The sequence below is a fragment of the Morus notabilis genome, unplaced genomic scaffold, assembly GCF_000414095.1.
Source record: "Morus notabilis unplaced genomic scaffold, ASM41409v2 Scaffold362, whole genome shotgun sequence".
NCBI classification, from domain to species: domain Eukaryota; kingdom Viridiplantae; phylum Streptophyta; class Magnoliopsida; order Rosales; family Moraceae; genus Morus; species Morus notabilis.
The window spans coordinates 142166-161503 of NW_010358469.1; the positions used below are offsets into that span (position 1 = coordinate 142166).

The following is a 19338-nucleotide window of genomic DNA, read 5'->3' on the forward strand; positions in this document are numbered from 1 at the left end:
TGATTAGTGTCGACCCTAACAATGACCAATCAGCTCGTTAAGCTTAAGAGTGAGGATTTGAAATAATCACACATAAGGATATATTAGTAAAAAGATGCGCACTTTGCAATTGAAGCTAAAATTTATGATGATTATAGGTAAAAAAATATTTATATATGGATACATTTAAAAATAAATTAATTTAGCAGGATAATTAAAAAAATAATATTTTAAATATCCGTAAGAAAAGTATTTAAATGAGACATATTTAAAAATATATAAAAATTAAAGGTTAAAAGATCTAATAAAAAAGATAAGGGATAAAAAAGAATAAAGGAAAAACTAAAAAAAAAAAAGAAAAAAAAAGCTAAGAAAGTAAAAAATAAAAAAATTGTAACGATCTGTACCTCCACTTAGTATGATATTGTTTGTTTTAAGTATGAGTTTCTACGGTTTTGCTCTTGAACTTCACTCTAAAATGCCTCGTACTATTAGAATGTGGTGACATTTCTTATAAACCATCACTTATGTTCATTTGGCGACGTGAGATTGCGTGAATTATCTTTTTTTAATCTTTTCATCTCAAGAAATTAATGACTATCACAAAAATAGAGGGGCAACAAAATGAGGAGGCAACAACGAAAGTTACGAAATGCTCCCTAAAAACCCATTCTCACTTATAAATAGATAGATATGGATTTCTAATTTTTGGGGATTTTAAATCAGGAAGCTCCCCATTGTCTTGGAATTTGAGCAAACTAAAAGGGTTGACATGAGTGTTGTGTTGGGGTGAGAAGGAATTTTGAAAAGGAAAACAAGATAATTTCTAAGTACATTATTTATTGCAATTTATCACATTAAATGGCTAAATAGCGAATTAAAGATCTAATAAAAATCATAGTAAATAGCATATTTTTAAAATTAAATTAAATAAATAACATATTTTAAAACTGTTCAAAATATATAACAGTTTACCGTTTAAATATTTTATTTGTGACTGATAAAAAATAATTTACATGATAAAATATATTTATTTATACAGTAAAAATCTTTTTATCAGTCATAAAAAAATTTATGTAAAAAAATCTTTTTACTAATCGTAAATAAAATATTTATGTGATAAATAATTATTTATTTTAAATAATTTTAAATTTATTATTTATTAAATTTAATTTTATAAATCTGCTATTTACTGAATGTCCTAAATCCATTCTATTGGCAATTAGGCTATCTAAACTCTCAAGCATAGTAAAAATCTCCCCTTTTCAAAAACCGTAATGTACGTAGCCGTTAATTAAGGGTGAACTAATTTTTGTGTTTTTACTTGATTTTATTTATACACTTAATTCACTTTTAACTTTAGTGATTTTTTTTAATTATTAATCAGTGGAAGCTAAATCCGTATGAAGATAAGAGCTAATAAACTTTGGACACGAATCCAACCAAAACCTATTTGACGTACTCAAGTCACGAAGTGAGAAACTTTTTTAAGGGGTGTTGAGTTGACCGAAAATTTAAAATTACATTAACTTAAAAAATATAAGCCCTATGTATATTATAATTTTTTTCTGATACAATATATAATATTGCAATTCTTATTTATTTGACCCTTTTTTTTTGAGTAAAAATGAAGTAATAGTGTACAGTTAAAAGTAACAAATAAAGGTGTAAACGAAAATTTTTAAACATTTTATATCAAAATAGAAATTTAAAAAAAAAATTTGAGAGGGGCTTAGTAATAATAGAAGGGCAAAAATCATAATAACAAAAATATATTAACTAAGTAGCTCTCCATCTCTGGATGTATTAGAAAACCTTAAAAACTAACACGTGAGCTACAAAATTCATAGAATGAGAAATGTAACGAAAGATTTCTGTTATTTAAAAAAATAAAAGTAATAACACAATAATTAAAATTTAATACAAAAATAAAACTTATAAAATTACGTGTATAACATGTGAATTCAATTAGTATCTTTTATTTTTACAAATTGGTAGAATATATAAATTTAACGTTACATCATGAAATTATAATTTTATTTTTAATTTAAAAATGTGGGTAAAAAAAAAAAAGGCCTTAGCTGAGTCGTGAGCCGACACAATTGGGGTGGCGGCCCGGGGGCTACAATTACAAATAAAATTCTACGGCGACCAATCAAATCAACTTTAGTCTTCCAGTCTCGTTAACCCCCGCAATCACGACCACAAGCGCAACAACTTCTCCCTCTTTTCCTTTTTCACTTCCAAAATTAATTATAAAAAAAAAGAAGAAAAATAAAAAAAAAATTTTGAGACCTTTCTTTCTTTCATTCTCACGTCTCAGCAGCATGGTTACCCGACCGAGCCTTCTTCCTATTTAATTTTAATTTCCTTAAAAATAAAATAAAGAAGAAGAAAAAGAGAAACGCTTCATAAGTGACAATCTTTTCATATTGAATTGGATTGGATTTGATTTTTTTTTTTTTTGGAAGCCGAAGAAAGAAAATTTTCATTCTCCAACGAAAAACCAAAGGAAACAGTAGTAATTAACACACACACATATATATATATATATATATTTAGGAAAAAAAATAAAAATCATAGCTTGGTTGGACTTTGGAGTTGGGTCGTTCGGTACTTGGATCCGCAGCGAGCAAAAAGAGAAATTGATTTGATTCCTCTCCTCTTCTCAAAAATTAGAATCCAGAGAGAGCTCCGTTCCGATTGAACAAACGAGAGAAGCAGGTCAGGTCTTTCTTTTTTTTATTTCTATGTTGTTTTTTTTATTTTTAATTTAATTTTATTTTTGGTTTATGAATTTCAAGGAAAGCTGCATAGTGCATTGGGTTTAATATTAATTTGGTGATTTAGATCAACTTTCGTTCCAGAGCTCCTTTTAATAGAAGATCCAATTTTTGTGCATTCAGATGCTTTGTATTTCTTCTTCTGCTTCGTGTTTTTGTTGCTTCAATCAATGATCAATTGCTCCGGTTTCATCTTGTTTCTCTTTTAATAAAATACAAATTAAAGAGCGGAGATTTTGCAGGCTTAGGGGCTTTCAGTTTGATGATATAAATATAGTACATTATTTATGAATTTTAAGAGGATTGCAATTGTTTTAAGAGGTTTGCTTTGAATCTCTAAATTACTTTCCTGATCTTTATGCATCCAATCAAATCAAATAAAAAATGCTGTTGTTTGTGAATTGAATTGGAATTGAATGATGGAAATTATGATTGAGTTACTGGGCGCTGGGCAGGTTTAGGATGAGATGAGGATGAAGAGTTGATATTACTCTCCAACCAAAGGGCATCTCATTCTGTAAAGAAAGAAAAAAAAGAAATTAAATGCTGGCGGTGAGATGATGATGATGATGGGAGAGTGGGTGGTGGGAGCATTCATAAACCTGTTCGGAAGCATTGCCATCAACTTCGGCACTAACCTTCTCAAATTAGGTCACAACGAGGTTCGTTCGTTCGTTCGTTCGTAGCCTTTCCTTGCTGCTGCTGCATTCTCTCCTCTTCTCTCATTTTGGCTTCATTCTTCATCTTTTACTTTGTATAATTAATTACACTATTACTTTGCAGAGAGAGAGGCATGCCTCATTAGAAAGTGATGGCACTAGTAATGGAAAACACACTCTTAAGCCCATCATATACTTCCAGACTTGGAGAGTTGGTACTTTCTGTTTCCTTTCATCACTTCTCTTCGCTTCTCTTATTATCACATGCCATGATGTGTGCCAGACATTTCTCACTATTATAGTCTATTATTTATGTGTCTCTTTTCTTTTCTTTTCTTTTCTTTTCTTTTTAAAAATATAATATATTAAATGCAGGCATCGTTTTTTTCATTCTCGGAAATTGCCTTAATTTCATTTCCTTTGGATATGCTGCTCAGGTACCCTCTCTTTCTTTTCAAATTCATTGTTATGCTCTTTTGCTTTTGCATTTTCACTCTCTCTTCTCAATCCTTTTCTAATTTCATTCTCTCTTTCTTTTGCAGTCACTTCTTGCGGCCTTGGGATCTATTCAATTTGTGTCCAACATGGCATTTGCTTACTTTGTCTTGAACAAAAGGGTCACTGTTAAGTATGTTTACCAAAACAAAATATCTCAACCCCAGATACATTTTTTTTTTTAATCTACTTTGCTATTGCTCAAAAGCATCCCCAATAGCGACTAATGATTTGCTTCCTCACACAGCGTCATGGTCGCCACTGCTTTTATTGTTCTTGGAAATGTTTTTCTCGTCGCTTTTGGAAACCATCAGTCACCTGGTACCTCACTTTGCTCTCAACTTCTAAGTCGGTTAATCTAATCATTCTTTGTCATAGTTGTTTTTGCTCATTTTTTGATGAAAACTTTCCGAACCACCATTGTCTCTAGAACGTGTTATGGCAGCAAAACTGGGTATTATAACCCATTAATAGAAACAAGTACATATCTATCTCCATATCATGTGACAAAGCCTCTTGTTAAAAAGAAACGATTAAAAGAGACGAAATCTCCCATTTTATGAATGGGCTTGCATGAATTGCCTCGCTTACCAGTCATAGGGTCTCCATTTCCTGATAAAGAAAGATGCACCCATTATGAGGAACTCATGTGGGGAACTCATTATGTTATGTTTCTCCATTTCAGTATATACTCCAGAGCAATTGGCTGAGAAATACAGCAATGTTACGTTCCTTTTCTATTGCGTGATTTTGATCTTAGTAGTTGCCGTACATCACTCCATTTACAGGTGAGATCTGAGAGCCCAATGGTTCGTTCTTGTTGTGTGCCATCTTTTGTGAATATGTTTTGTAAATTATAAAAGCCTCCATCACAAGGTTTGCAAACAAAATTGCGGAGTATGCAGGAGAGGAGAACTTTTGCTTGCTGTTTCGGGACATGACCTTAGGCCCTACTGGCATATGCTACTTCCTTTCTCCTATGCCATAGTTTCAGGTGCTGTAGGATCATGCTCGGTGTTGTTTGCGAAGTCTCTGTAAGTTTTCCACCTAAATTTACTTCCCCTATGAGAGATGCACTTGTAAATAGTTCCGTTACATTTTGTTCCTGACTCGAGTTCATGTTTTGCAGCTCTAATCTGCTAAGGTTGGCCATGTCTAGTAGTTATCAGTTGCATAGCTGGTTCACGTATTCAATGCTCCTTTTGTTTCTTAGTACAGCTGGATTCTGGGTAATGCTTATGGGAGAGCTACTATTTTCGTTTGCCATGGTCTATGGATTATTTTGTCGCACAAAGTTTTGGTTGTTGCACTTTTTTTATTGGTTTCTCTTTCCACTTCGCCTATTTTTGCAGATGACTAGGTTGAATGAAGGATTGTCCTTGTTCGATGCGATTCTTATTGTACCTATGTTTCAGATTGCTTGGACATTTTTCTCCATTTGTACAGGATTTATATATTTTCAAGAATACCAGGTCTACCTTCCCTCCCTCCCTTACAGTTTGGATTGCAAAATAGACAACTCGTGCTATGGGCTGAGAAATTGAGGCAACTTAGGGCGTCTGTTCGAGTGTAGTTACCGATGCTGCAACTGCAACACTTGAGAGATAGTAATTTAAATATCAACAGATAAAAGGAAAAGAAAACAGAAAAAAAAAAAAAAAAAAAAAAAAAAAAAAAAAAATTGGGGTGGGGTAACCGCTTATGGATATGATGTCCATGTATTATTGCGGATCAAGCTAATTTGTTGTTCTGGAAACAGGTTTTTGATGCACTAAGGACGACAATGTTCATACTAGGCATGATGTCCGTGTTCATAGGAATCTCTCTGCTGGCACCTGATGAATCGAAAGGTATGTTGGCGGAGATATTACTAATTAATTGGTGTTACAGAGAGGATAGAAATAGCAACTTACTATGCAAGTCTTTTTCAGGATCTGAAGTTAAAGACAATACGTCTTTAGTCTCTGTGATGTCTTCGAGCATTCCAAAAGAAGTGGACAGGTTAAGTGCAATATAATAATATCTCATGGATAGGCATGTGCTTATGTCAGACACAGGTATTGATACGTGATTTTGACTGATTTTTGGTCACATATGTAGGTTGGTTGTGGGATCTGAAGATGCAATAAGTAGGGATAGTGGATCATTCATGCAAGGGTTGGTGATGAAGATGTCGGATATTGTTGTAAAGGCAAAGGTAAATTCAGGGGTCGATTTATAAACTTTATGAACTGTTAGGCAAGAGAAGAGAAATGGCAATAAGTGAACTAACTTCCGTTCAACATTGTGTTGACTTGAAAATGGCAGAACGCTTGTGCATTATCATTAGGTTTTGGAGAAGATTCGATTAATGCATCAGCAGTACTGGTGATGCCAATGGTGTCCTCAAAGATAACGGGGTTTAGAGGAGGAAGTGGGTTTGAAAGGGCCAAGCTTTTCAACATGAGAAATTCGGGTGGTTGGACTAAAATCCCTACTACTACTACTATGGATCAAGATGCTGCTGTGGAGATGTTAGACCACAGCCCTCAGAGCCCTTGAATTTGATTATTCACTGACGTCGTGGAGTACTAATAATATATATACATACATATATATATATATATATATTCATTTTGTCTAGAAACAGAAACGCCACAAACACGAGAGCTTTTTTTTTTTTAATTTTTTTTCCTTGCTTTGTATTTAATTGGTTCCCATTTATTTTACTTTTACTTGTTAATTTGAGGATTATCCTTTGTATTCTGAACCAAGTGTCATATAGATTACACAATTCTTGTATATTCTTTTGCTACATTATTATTATATTATTATTATTAAAATTTAGAAAATTTGTCTTAAAACGAAAAAGCACTATTTGATAATGCTTCGCGTCTGCTTAAACCTGTAACATAGTTGCATTCAACTCCACTTCTTTTACTTTTTGCCATCCCAAACTTGTAGAATTTTCTTTTTTTCTTTTATTAAAATTTTTTTTTCCTTTTTAGTTGCTATCATCAGTGAAGATGAATTACAGAGTTATCTTCAAATATTTTGTGGACGGTTTTTTAAATTAAGGATTATTATTATTGGTGCCTTTAAATTTTAGTTACATTCTCAATTTATCTGTTAAATTGTAAATTGTTCTCACTTAACATCTTCTATTGTAATTTTTGTTAAAATCAAATAAAAAAAAATAGAGATTTAAATGTGGTCATGTAATTTTTATTTGTTTGTTTTTAACATTTTTTTCTAACAGAAAGGTTAGGTGAGTGCATTACTATTTTTGTTTTATCTGTTTTTAACATAAATTACAACAAAAAGTATTAAGTGACAATTCAAAATTTAGAGGGTAAAGTAGGAGTTTTTAAAGTTTAGAGGGTAAACTGAAAATGATTTTAAAGTTTAAGGAGCACTCGTGATAATAATTTTTAATGAGACGTTTGGTTCATAGATTCAGAACCATGATTCATAATTCTGATTTTTAAAATTTAAATTTTTTATAAAAAAAAAAACACAATAAAAAACTAAGAACTATAATTCAGAATCGAGAACGACTCCTTAAAATAAATATCACATAAATAAATTAAAAACTCACGATCCGTTCACTTCGCTGATTCGAGTTTGTAATTCGAGTTGAGATGTGATTTTATGTGAGAGTTTTTTATTGTAATGAGAACTTTTTACTGTAGTAAAACTCAAATTCTAAACTCCAATAAGTGAAGTAAACGGAGAAGCAATTTCCATTTTTTCAGGAAATTTGGACAATATTGGGCAATACATTATTTTCTACTTTTTTAATTAATTAGGGTATTTGTTCGTAATGGGAGGTTGGTTGATCATATTGGTCTGAAATCTTGTAGCAGTAATTTATATTCAACTATAGATTTTTCTAATATATATATATATATTGAAAGGATAGATTTTTCTAATATATTGTATATTACTAATTAGTAATTAACGAAGATAAATACTTTTTTTTTTTTTTGAATTGCCAAGTCAAAAGTGTGCGTTGGTATATATCTGAACAAGAAAAAGAAGGAAAAAAAAAAAAGGGAAAAGAGTGGAGTGGATGTGGGAAGCCCTAAGAGCCGTCGGATGAGAATGGGGGGAACGGAAAGAGCAACAGGCGTCGTCGTCGTGTTGTCCGCTGATTACTGATTGATCGAGAGAGAGAGATCATCGTATCGTCCTGTTTGTTTCTCAGGAAAAAGGAAAAAGGAAAATAGATAGGAAAATAGAAAAATATTATAGGAAAGTAAGACATGGAGGAATTGAAAATGAAGGTGGCAGAGGCGGTGGCAGTGCTGAATCACGACAGAGAGTCGTGCAACAGAGTGGCGGCGAATCAGTGGCTGGTTCAGTTTCAGCAAACTCAGGCCGCTTGGGAAGTCGCCACCTCCATTCTCACCTCCGACCATCTCCATTTCGACCTTCACTTCTTCGCTGCTCAGATTCTCAAGCGCAAAGTAACCCGAGATTCTCTTTCACTCTCTCTTTCTGTTTCTGTTTCTGTTTCTTCTCATTCAACCACATTATCATCATCATCATCATCATCATCAATTAAATTGTATTCTTCATATGTAATAATACGGCAGATCCAAAACGAGAGCTATTATCTGCAGTTGGGAGCTAAAGATGCTCTCCTTAATGCTCTTCTTCTCGCTGCCAAACGTTTCACTTCTGGCCCTCCTCAGGTAATCTGTCTGCTATTCTAACTGCTATTACTATAAAAAAAACAAAAACAAAAAAATGTTATCAATCATTAATATGATACCATCAATCTATTCAATTCAATTCATTTCTGAGTTATAAATTAAGTTATTATTCTTTTCGACAGCTTTTAACACAAATCTGTTTGGCACTCTCGGCGCTTGTGCTTCGCGCCGTCGAGCATGGAAAACCCCCAATTGAGCAACTGTTTTACAGTCTCCAGAATCTGCAGAGCCAGGAGGATGTCAATGGCAACATTGCTGTTCTGGAGATGCTTACTGTTCTCCCTGAAGAAGTCGTTGACAATCAACGCCCTGATTTTGATTCCAAATTTAACTCTCCAAACAGGACTCACTATGCTCAAGAGGTTATTCCTTTTTTTTTTTCTTTTTTTTTTAAACACTATTCTTTTATTCCTTATCCTTTTCCTTCTTCCCTGCTCTCTCTCTCTCTCTCTCAACTCTTCCTTTTCTCTGTTCTTCAGCTTCTCATGCATACTCCTACGGTTCTTGAGTTCTTACTACAGCAATCCGAGAAAGGCTTTGACGGTCGGAAAATTCTACGTTGCTTACTCAGTTGGGTACGTTCGAATGTTGAATTCTGCCAAATACTCGTTTTCTTACATTTCTAAATGATCGCTACTGTAATTCACTATTGCATTATTGTTAAATCACTCACTAGTTTCACTTACAATGATTTCATCTATTTCCTCTTCTAATTTGTCATATTACCTACTACTATATATGTTTTGTTTGAGTCTCCGGTATTTCTTATTATAGTTGCATTCTTGCATTTAGGTTCGAGCTGGCTGCTTCTCAGAGATTCCTAATGGCTCGTTGCCAGCGCATCCGATTCTTAATTTTGTATTCAATTCTTTGCAGGTAGACTTTTTTAAGACTCATTAATTCATTTGATGTAGATTTTGATGGCCACATCACTCGTGTGTTAATTGGTTATAGGTGACTTCTTCTTTCGATTTGGCCGTTGAGGTTCTTGTTGAACTTGTGAGTCGATATGAGGTATGTTCGTGCTTGCGAGGCAACATGAGGATTTGTTAGTTTTTGTTTTTATCTTGGGAGGACCTCTGATCTTCTGTCTCCTATAAAGAAATTATCTTTGCTCTTACATTTCTTTTTTAAATATTTATCGTGAATTACACATATATTCACCTTTCTCTTCTTATGCATAAAGTTGGCGATTTGATCTACATTGAGTTTCTTTTCTGTGTCTTTCACAGGGGCTACCCCAGGTTTTGTTATGTAGGATTCATTTTCTTAAGGAAGGTCTTCTTCTCCCTGCTCTGAATAACGGGGATGAGAAAGTTATTGGTGGTCTTGCATGCTTATTGTCTGAGATCGGGCAAGCTGTAGGTGTCCAATATGAATTTTATTCTTTTTTTTTTTTTTACGAAGTTCGAAGTTGGATTATATTTGATGCTTGTTCATTTATTTATAACTATATTTCTCTTTATTTGGTTATTTATTTTGCTCAATTCATTTACATCAGGCACCATCTTTAATTGTAGAAGCAAGTGCTGAGGCGCTTGCGTTGGCAGATGCACTTTTGAGGTTAGAATCTTATCCTTAGAAATATTTAGTTTTAAGGATCTTTTGCATTATGTTGCCCTAGGCAGACGATTTATAAACAAAGGCATCTTAGAAGATGTCACGTAACATGATTTTGAGCAATGTGGTGTTCATACTTCTCTTTGTGCCGCGTACCGATTTGTGATTAATATGGTAATTTGTGAAAAATAAGAACAATCAATTATCTAAGGTGACAATTTCCAAACAAAAAAACGAACCTTCAAATGAAAGGAAGTAAATACCAAGCCTTTGTGATCTGAGTATGTGCATGTGGGTAGTTGGGAAATTCCCTTACAACCTGGTGTCTTGTTGGGTTTTTTCTTTTTTGTTTTTGTTTTTGTTTTTGTTTTTTGTTTTTTGTTTTTTGTTTTTTGTTTTTTTTTATTGTTTTTGGGTGGTGATTATTTCCCAATTTCATTTTCTTGCATTTTACATGCCCATGTCTAACTTGTTTATAATGTTGGCAGTTGTGTTGCATTTCCAAGTGAAGACTGGGAGATAGCGGATTCAACTCTGCAATTCTGGTACATAAAATTTGTCTGTAATTTGATGTATTTGATGCTAGGGTTCACATGTTGTCGATGAATGTTATGCATTCAAGATACGTAAATTTTCTCATATTTTAATGTTTGCAATGTAGCTAGTTTATTCTGCGTTTACTATGTATGTGATGGTTTCAGGATTATGCCATCACCACATTTAGATAAAAGTGTATACAAACTGATGAAGAACTAGATTAGGATATCCCAAATTTGAATTGTATAGTTATGTATCATGATATTTTTAATCTTTTGTATTCATTTTTTAATTTAACTTATGTTATAACTTCAAATTATTTGAAATTTAGTTAAGTTTTATTTTTTTTTTGTTAGTTTAGTTCTTTATGAATACTTTATTGTAATTTCAAGAGACTCATGGCAGTTTTTCTTTTCTTGTTTTCGAGCAATTATTAAATTAAACTATTATTTGAAAGTTATGTGTTGTTTGCTTCAGTTAAAATTATGATAACCCCTCGTAATTTGCATTTCCAGGTCTGGTCTTGCTAGCTATATTCTTGGCATTGATGATGACACTGGAGAGAAAAGGAAACATGCTGAAGGAGTGTTTTTTCCAGTGTATTCAACATTACTAGATGCACTCTTATTGCGTGCTCAGGTTCTTCCCCCGCTCGAGTTGCTCTTTATATACTGAAGTGGCTTAGTGATTGTGTTATGTCTGAATATAAAATCGACATTTGCAAAAGGCTAGTTTGGGTGCCGAGGCATTTTGCCTTAGTGAGGCAAGGTCTAAGCCTCAATTTAAACTAGAAAAACATAAAACGTTGAATTTTGCAATCAAAAGCCACAAGTCATGTCTTTGTAAGTTCATAACTGGTCACATTATCCCAAAATAAAACGTTAGACATGTGAAACAACAATAAATTGAAGAGAATAACACCTGTCTAGCATAAAACATTTTGTCAAAGAGTGAATCTACTAGTTTTATTATGGTCTGTCTGGTATAGATTTCACTTTTGTGTCTTTTGAAGTCATATGCTTATTTTCATGAGAAAAATGACTAACAAATGAAGTCGTGTTTGGCAGGTGGACGAAGCTACTTTTGATGATGAGAGAGGAGTGGCAGAACTGCCTGATAGTCTTGCCCAATTTAGATTGAATCTTGTTGAACTATTGGTGGATATTTGTCAGCTCTTAGGATCTTCTATATTCACGCAGAAGGTTCTTATACTACTTTTGAATATCTATTGCTATATGTATTTACACGTCTTTATTAGTCAAATGGTTTGCTGTGCCTATATGTGCTGCATTCCTTGTGGGGCGTGCTCATATTTTATTTTATTTCATGTTTTTATTCAAATTTCCTATTGCAAGCAATCCATTATTAGATGGTTGATTCTGTAATTGCGTTTTGAGTGTGTGTATGGAAGTATAACTATATTGTTATTCTATCAGAGTAGACATCTTTTGTGAGTTTGGTGGTGATACTTCTGATTTGAACAAATTTTCTTATCATCGATCGCACATATTCATTCTATTAGTCTTCTGTGTGTATCATTTAGTTATAGTCTTTCTGGTAAATTCCAGATGTTTTTTACAAAATGTTGTGAAATTCTATTGTAGCTTTTATTTGGTGGTTGGGTCTCCGTGAATGCACCAATTCCCTGGAAGGAAGTGGAAGCCAAATTGTTTGCTCTCAATGTGGTGAGAACAACTTGCTATTTGATTACTGTTATATTTTTGCCTATACTAGGATTTCATTATATTAGGAATAATTGAATTGCTGATGCTTGATTTTTACATGATCAATTGCCTCTTTTACTATCATCATCATTATTATATTAATATATAGTAAAAGAAGTAAGCAAGCTTCTTGTCTTATTGTTATTTTATTATGTTGTTATTCTAATTATTATTTGTCAATTGAAATTCGTGTCTTTGGAATTTGGATCATAAGGGTTTATTATTATTATTATTATTAAATTTTTTTTTTTTTTAAAAGCTAATGAAGAAGCCCTATCTTTGTGCACTTTGGTAAAAGCTACTTGGGTCACTTGGCCTTGTACTCTTGCAATTTCCATTAAGACTTTTGGCAGCAATTGATTGACTTAGATTGGAGCTTATTTGTATTGATGTTCTATATCTTTGATATACAAGGCTCCTATTCCAGGTTGCTGAGGTTGTCTTGCAGGAAGGACAAAGTTTTGATTTCTCTGTTGTAATGGAATTGGTGAATCTGTTGGCCACCAGGCCCTCTAATGAGCTTAAGGGCTTTTTGTGCATTGTACGTTAAACATTCATCCCTTTCTTATCATTTACAGTGGATATCAGTTTCTCAATCGTTGTTTGACTCAATCGTAGTTTTATCAAACATCTCATATGTTTCTTTATGGAAAATCCATTTTCAGTGTCATTTTCAACATATCTGACATGTTGATTTTCTCTCTAGGTTTGTAGATCTCTTGCAGACGTCGTCGGTTCCTATTCGAAATATATATCTGCTTTTCAAGCAAGCACCAGGCCCTTACTGTGAGTAGTCTCTTTTTATACTTCTTAATTGGTGAGGGAACTTGTGTTCTTATGGTGTATTGAGCTTTATTATTTTTGTTGTTGTAGGGTTGATTTTTTGTGGATTAACTATTCCCTTTTGTACTGATTTGCTACTTTCAGATTATTTCTTGCTACAGGGTTATCAGAACCTCTGTCCTGGAGCGCATGTGCTTGCGCCCTGCGCAAAGTATGTGAAGATGCTTCAGCGGTGATTTATGAACCTTCTAATTTGGAGATCTTGATGTGGATAGGAGAGGTAAATCATGTTTGTTCTTATGACGGACGTTTAATTAATTGTTTATTCCCGTATTGCAAGGTTCTATGAACGGTTTTAACATGCATATTTTGAAATGCATAAACCTCCTTCAAAAGGAAACTGGCCTGTATCATGTAACATGTTTGTCTTGTTTCTTTTAACTATGCGTGGTCTGCTTTTCAGGGTTTGGAAAAGAGACATTTACCTATGGATGATGAGGAGGAAATTGTCAGTGCCATTAGTCTGATCCTTGGTTCTATTGCTAATAAAGATCTAAAGACCAACATGTTGGCACAGTTGCTATCTTCTAGCTTTAAATCTATTGCAAAACTTGTAAGGTTTCTTTCCTCTGTTCTGCACAGTAGCTTTTGTCATCCTCTTTCGTTTAGGTTATTCTCCTATTTCAGTTTCTGGTCATTAGCATTATGAATTAAATTATTTATGAAATCGTTAATCTGTGCGGAAGAAAGAACTCAAGAAATGCTCGATTTTCTCATTTTTCAGCTGGATAACTAGAATGCTATCCAGTCGTCATATAAGATTGCTGAGCCTCCATAGAATAAACGAATCCAATTTCTTGTTTAACAAATATGGAGTCTATGGTCTGCATACAGGATGGACTCAGCACTTTTCAAAAACAGATACCAAGTTCCAACCTTATTGATCTTCCTTGCTCAATCTTATCTGATGTTTTTGTCAGTTTCAATTAATTTGGAATGCTCAATAAGTTCTTTTGAAACAGAAAAAAATTTCAATTAAATAAGTTCTTTCTGATGGTCCAAAAGACGCCAACCACACTGAAATTCAATTAAAAGCTTAGTGCTGTTTCAGGTTGATGAAGATAACCACTGTTTGAAACAGAATCCGGCAATTTATACACCTATTTTAAACTCCGCTGCCAGAGGGTTGCACAGGTATGCTATTAAAGACTTAGGGAGAATAGTTTTGCTTATATGTGTAGCTTGTAATCTTTAAGGAACTTTGTTCCTATTTATAAAGCATGAGATTTTGGGCCTTATTACTTATTAGTTACTGAAATTTAAGCTCTATCAATTTGTTCCTTGGACCACTATCTTTATAAAAAGTAGATATTGAACCCGCATATGAAAGAGTTATGAGGGAACTTTCATGCGAAACTCATTTGCTGTTTCCAATTCAAACTCTCTGTTTGAATACTTATCTCTCTTTGCTAGAATTATGTGTTTTAATGGTTTCTCATACAGCTTGAATTCTGGTTGTTTAATTTGTACAGAATGGGAACTGTGTTCAGCCATCTAGCTACGAGCCTGCCTGGTGGGCCGACTTCAGATGATCCTATAATTTCCCTACTGAGAGTTTTTTGGCCTATGTTGGAGAAGCTCTTCAGGTCTGAACACATGGAGAATGGTAACTTATCTGTAGCAGCTTGCCGTGCTCTTTCACAAGCAATTCAATCCTCAGGTATAGAGGGTCTTTATTGGTTTATTGATTTAAGACTAAATGCTTAGACTTTTTGATTGACCATGGTATTATTTGTATATGCTTGTCTCTATACTATGTCCTATATGATTTGTGTTATTGTACAATCATAAAATAATCGTATTTGATTGATGCGCAGGCCAGCACTTCGTAACTGTACTTCCCAAAGTACTAGATTACCTATCGACAAACTACATGTCATTCCAAAGTCATGAATGCTTTATCAGAACAGGTAAGCTGTTGATATGTAACAAAAAGCAAGTGGTGGGATCTAGTATTGGTCCATTGTCTTCTTACTTTCTTGGGTTTCTTCCTAACAAAAAGTTTTGTTAAAGTTTGTTTGGCTGGTACGTGGTTATATGTTTCTTGCCTTTTCTGTTTGGGTTCTTATGTATGCTGCTTGTTTGGGAAATGGGAATGCGTCCATATCCTTTCAGCTTCTGTTGTTGTTGAGGAATTTGGTCACCAAAAGGAGTATGGACCTTTGTTTGTGACTACATTTGAAAGATTTACGCATGCACCATCAGTAGTGGCTCTCAATTCTTCATATATATGCGATCAAGAACCTGATCTAGTGGAGGCATACACAAATTTTGCATCCACGATTATACACGGCTCTCATAAGGTTTTTCAATTTTCCCCCCTAGGCATATATGAAGTTTAGGAGGATTTCCATTAGATTTCTCTGTATATTTTAAGGGAAATTTTTTTTTCAAGTTTCAATGACTATTCGAGCTATAAATATCTCAGGAAGTATTGGCTGCATCTGGTTCTCTTCTTGAAATTTCCTTCCAAAAGGCAGCTATATGCTGCACGGCTATGCATCGCGGAGCGGCACTAGCGGCAATGTCATACTTGTCTTGTAAGTCTGGTGCATTCTTCTGTTTGTCTTTTCCTGCCAAAACACTCTTGTGTGTCTGTGTGTTTGTTGGTGAACTTATTTACGGTTCTTGTGCTATCTAGGTTTTTTGGAGGTGGGTCTGAGCTCTCTGTTAGATTCTGTGACATGTATGTCTGAAGGATCGTTTAGTGCCACGGTCGTTCAGGTTATCTCCCATTGTGGTGAGGGACTTGTATCTAATGTGGTGTATGCTTTACTTGGTGTATCAGCAATGTCACGGGTAAATACATCGTATCCTTATCTATCAATGTGTACAACTTTACTATTCTTTTCAAAGAAAAAATAAATCACAAGTGACTTTCAATCAATCAATAGTGGCAAATTCAGATCCCAGATTCTGTATTTCATTAGTCACTAGGGAATTGCTTCACTAATGCTATGAATAATGCTTTGGATCCCATAACTTGTCTCAACTTTTTAGCAGGAACTTTCATTGGAAAAAAAAAAAAAAGAGGAAAGACTCTTAATTTTAGCTGATATGGTATGTGAGCCGTCAAATTTTAATTGGTTAATGTGATTGAGGCATTTTTATCGGAAGTTGTACATAACAGGTTGAAGAATGACAATGTACTTGCTACATTAGTTAGTGTAAAAAGTTGGTACAAGAGTTGGGATCCTTTACATTATTCTTAAAAGGTCACATTATTCTTCACATTATAAAAGAGATTAGCATGTGTCAAGAGACTATAAATGCACAAACTAGAATGGGAAATGCAACCAAGGGCTATGCTGTTAAATTGTTTGGTTCGAACCCATATTCTATCCTTGCTTTTACATCCATATTGGAGTAGTGTTGCAGCTAAGGAAAGTAATTGTGGCTTCCTTTTAATAGGTTCACAAATGTGCAACAATCTTTCAACAATTGGCAGCAATATGCAGTTTAAGCGAGAGAACATCGTGGAAGCTTGTTCTTTGTTGGGAATCATTGCATGGATGGCTACACTTGGCAGTCTGTCTCCATCTCTCTCTCTCTCTTTTAGTCATGCACACACACAGTTGTATCCTTTTCTTACTTTTTTTTTTTTAAATAATTTATTTAGTGGTTATATTGTGTCGTCCATGGTTATGTAACTAGTTTAGCGTTAGAGCAGGTACGGGCTCTTCCTGTTGAATACTTAAAGCAAGGGGAAGCTGAAACCTTAGTGCCAGTTTGGTCTAAGGCCCTCGCTTGTGCGGCCTCAGATTACCTGGAGAGCAAGAGCTGTGATGGGGTGCAGACTGATTATGGTCATATGCAAGGCAAAGGGGGAAGAATTCTGAAAAGAGTCATTCGTGAATTTGCCGATAATCACCGCAACGTTCCGAATCTGACTTGATTGCAGCAGGCCAACAAATACAATTCGAGTAAGCGTAGATAGTGGAATTGGATGCGCAAGTATGAAGGGCTAGAGGGTTTGTTTTGCAGCATCAAGATAACGATATAAGGAGACGGCTCGCTTTTAGGGCTCGTGCAAACCTTACATGACAGATGATATGAGCACTTTTCCAATACACAACCATACTGATTGATACTTGTTCATCCGCGCCAGAAGTCCTGTACAGTGAGTAAGATTATTTAGTGCTTTGTTATGATGTTGGATTGTATTTAGTTCACATCACAAAGCTCAGGTTTGTTTTTTGTGCAGGAGCGGCTAGAGAATAACAAAAGGCAGCTAAAGGAAGCCCAACGAAAGAAATATTTTTGTTTTCATTCATATTTATTGGCTCATAAGTCGCATCATATTATTTCCTTTTCCTTTTTATGGGGGGGTCAACATATTATTGTTGTATTTACTTTACTAACCTGTAAAGTTTTCACAAACGTGGTATAAGTTTGTGCTTCATTAGGTTATATATTTTGGTTCCACACCTTTGACAACATCGTTTATTTAATAATTAATAGCTTTCTTTCAAGGGGGGAAAAAGAAAAAATAAATAAATTTCGGGGGCTGCTAAATGAGACTTCTCATCCAGTAGTGTGTAGTAAGCAGTCAAAGAGAAGCCTACTTGCTCTCTAGTTTTTTCCCCCTCCAAAATGCACCCTTATTACACATTCTTTCTAGTAGAAAACGTGTTCGTGCCCAAAATTTATAATGCTATATATGCTCAAAAACCTGTGCATATTTATTCTCAAAAAAAAAAAAAAATGCATATTCGTTTTGTAATTTCAACGACCAAAAAAAAAAAAAAGGAAAGAAGGAAAAAGAGGAGAAAAAAAAAACTTTTGTAGACCTAATTACTCCACCGATTAAACGAAACCAAAACAGAGAATGATATGAACAAATGAAAAGTAAAAATAAATAAAATAAATAAATGAGGAGGAAAATGGGCACTTTGTATAAATAGACTAAGTAAAAAGTGTTTTTAAATAAGTAAACTACAAAAAAAAAATTGGGTAAATAACCCAACTTCCACATCAGCATTCCACGTCATCAATTATGCTTTTAGGGTTTTTTTTCTCCTCCTCCTCTTCCATTTCGCGCCATTTTCTTCTCCCAGCCGTCTTCAATTTCTTCTCTCTTCTTCTCAAGTCATCGTCGTCGCATAACCTCATTAACATTATTATCTTGCCCATTCAGCATTTTTTTCTCGTCCAAAACGAAGTTTGAAGAAGAGCTACTAAGTAAGTCTTTCATTTTCTATATCTCTCATGGTGTTTTTCGTTGTTGTTCATATGTTTTTAAGATGAGAATGTAGTTAAAAATGTTAAAAATCCATTAAAATAGTAATTTTACATGTTAAAAGACCAGTTTACATTGTTTGATATGATGAAGATTTGTTGGGTTTAGAAAAAAAAAGGTCTGTTCTTGGTCGGTTTGTGGTCTGTTCTTGGTCTGTTTTATACATGGTTGGTTCTTGGTCTGTTCTTATACATGGTCGGTTCGTGGTCTGTTCTTGGTTTGTTTTTGGTCTGTTCTTATAACATGGTCGGTTCGTAGTCTGTTCTTGGTCTGTTCTTATAACATGGTCGGTTCATGGTCTGTTCTTGGTCTGTTCTTATTGCACGGTCGGTTCTTAGTCTGTTCATGGTCTGTTCTTGGTTTGTTCTTATTGCACGGTCAGTTTTTAGTCTGTTCTTATTGCACAGTCGGTTCTTAGTCTGTTCTTGGTCTGTTCTTGGGTTGTTCTTATTATATGGTCTGTTCTCATTATATGGTATGTTCTTAGTCTGTTCGTGGGATATTTGGTTTGGTTTAATGACATATTATTATCTTGATTAAATTTTTACAGTTTTAAAATTTAAATAATGGCTCAGTGGAGGATTTTTTTTGACATTGGAGGAAAATGGGATGAGACTGAAAGTTGTTGGGTGTGGCATACAGATTGTAATTTAATTGGCATATATATGGATGAGAAGGATACTCTCGAAACCTTCGTTGATAAGATTTGTAGAAAATGTAGAATTGATGGACAAAAACATTCTTTGTAGCTATCGTGGGTACCGAATTTGAAACAGAAATCGTTGCCCGTTGTAATAAAAGACAATGATGATTTGTTATTCT

The 19338-nt window shown here is 34.1% G+C and overlaps 2 protein-coding genes across 4 annotated transcripts; both read left to right on the top strand.

Annotated features, from left to right (window-relative positions):
- The first annotated feature begins 2244 nt into the window (after positions 1-2244).
- LOC21390967 (probable magnesium transporter NIPA8) lies at positions 2245-6605 on the top strand. Its single transcript, XM_010092635.2, has 14 exons — positions 2245-2703; positions 3218-3424; positions 3546-3636; positions 3797-3858; positions 3964-4049; positions 4164-4237; positions 4602-4704; positions 4822-4950; positions 5046-5145; positions 5269-5388; positions 5676-5766; positions 5848-5917; positions 6017-6113; positions 6224-6605. The coding sequence occupies exons 2-14, from the start codon at positions 3320-3322 to the stop codon at positions 6455-6457; spliced, it is 1362 nt and encodes a 453-aa protein (XP_010090937.1). The 5' UTR covers positions 2245-2703; positions 3218-3319; the 3' UTR covers positions 6458-6605.
- Positions 6606-7958: 1353 nt separating this feature from the next.
- Positions 7959-17498, top strand: LOC21390968 (transportin MOS14). 3 transcript variants are annotated; one of them, XM_024162037.1, is made up of 25 exons: positions 7959-8364; positions 8494-8592; positions 8736-8975; positions 9093-9188; positions 9406-9489; positions 9568-9627; positions 9846-9974; positions 10115-10176; positions 10662-10718; positions 11226-11349; positions 11778-11912; positions 12315-12395; positions 12862-12975; positions 13141-13220; positions 13362-13497; positions 13681-13830; positions 14329-14411; positions 14750-14937; positions 15095-15187; positions 15393-15580; positions 15706-15817; positions 15919-16076; positions 16689-16805; positions 16948-17401; positions 17482-17498. In XM_024162037.1, the coding sequence occupies exons 1-24, from the start codon at positions 8161-8163 to the stop codon at positions 17170-17172; spliced, it is 3015 nt and encodes a 1004-aa protein (XP_024017805.1). In that variant the 5' UTR covers positions 7959-8160; the 3' UTR covers positions 17173-17401; positions 17482-17498. The 3 variants fall into 3 exon arrangements, with proteins under 3 accessions (XP_024017805.1, XP_010090938.1, XP_024017806.1); XM_010092636.2 differs by having other exon boundaries at positions 16948-17397; positions 17482-17495; XM_024162038.1 differs by lacking the exon at positions 17482-17498 and having other exon boundaries at positions 15919-15929; positions 16066-16076; positions 16948-17028.
- Positions 17499-19338: the final 1840 nt, after the last annotated feature.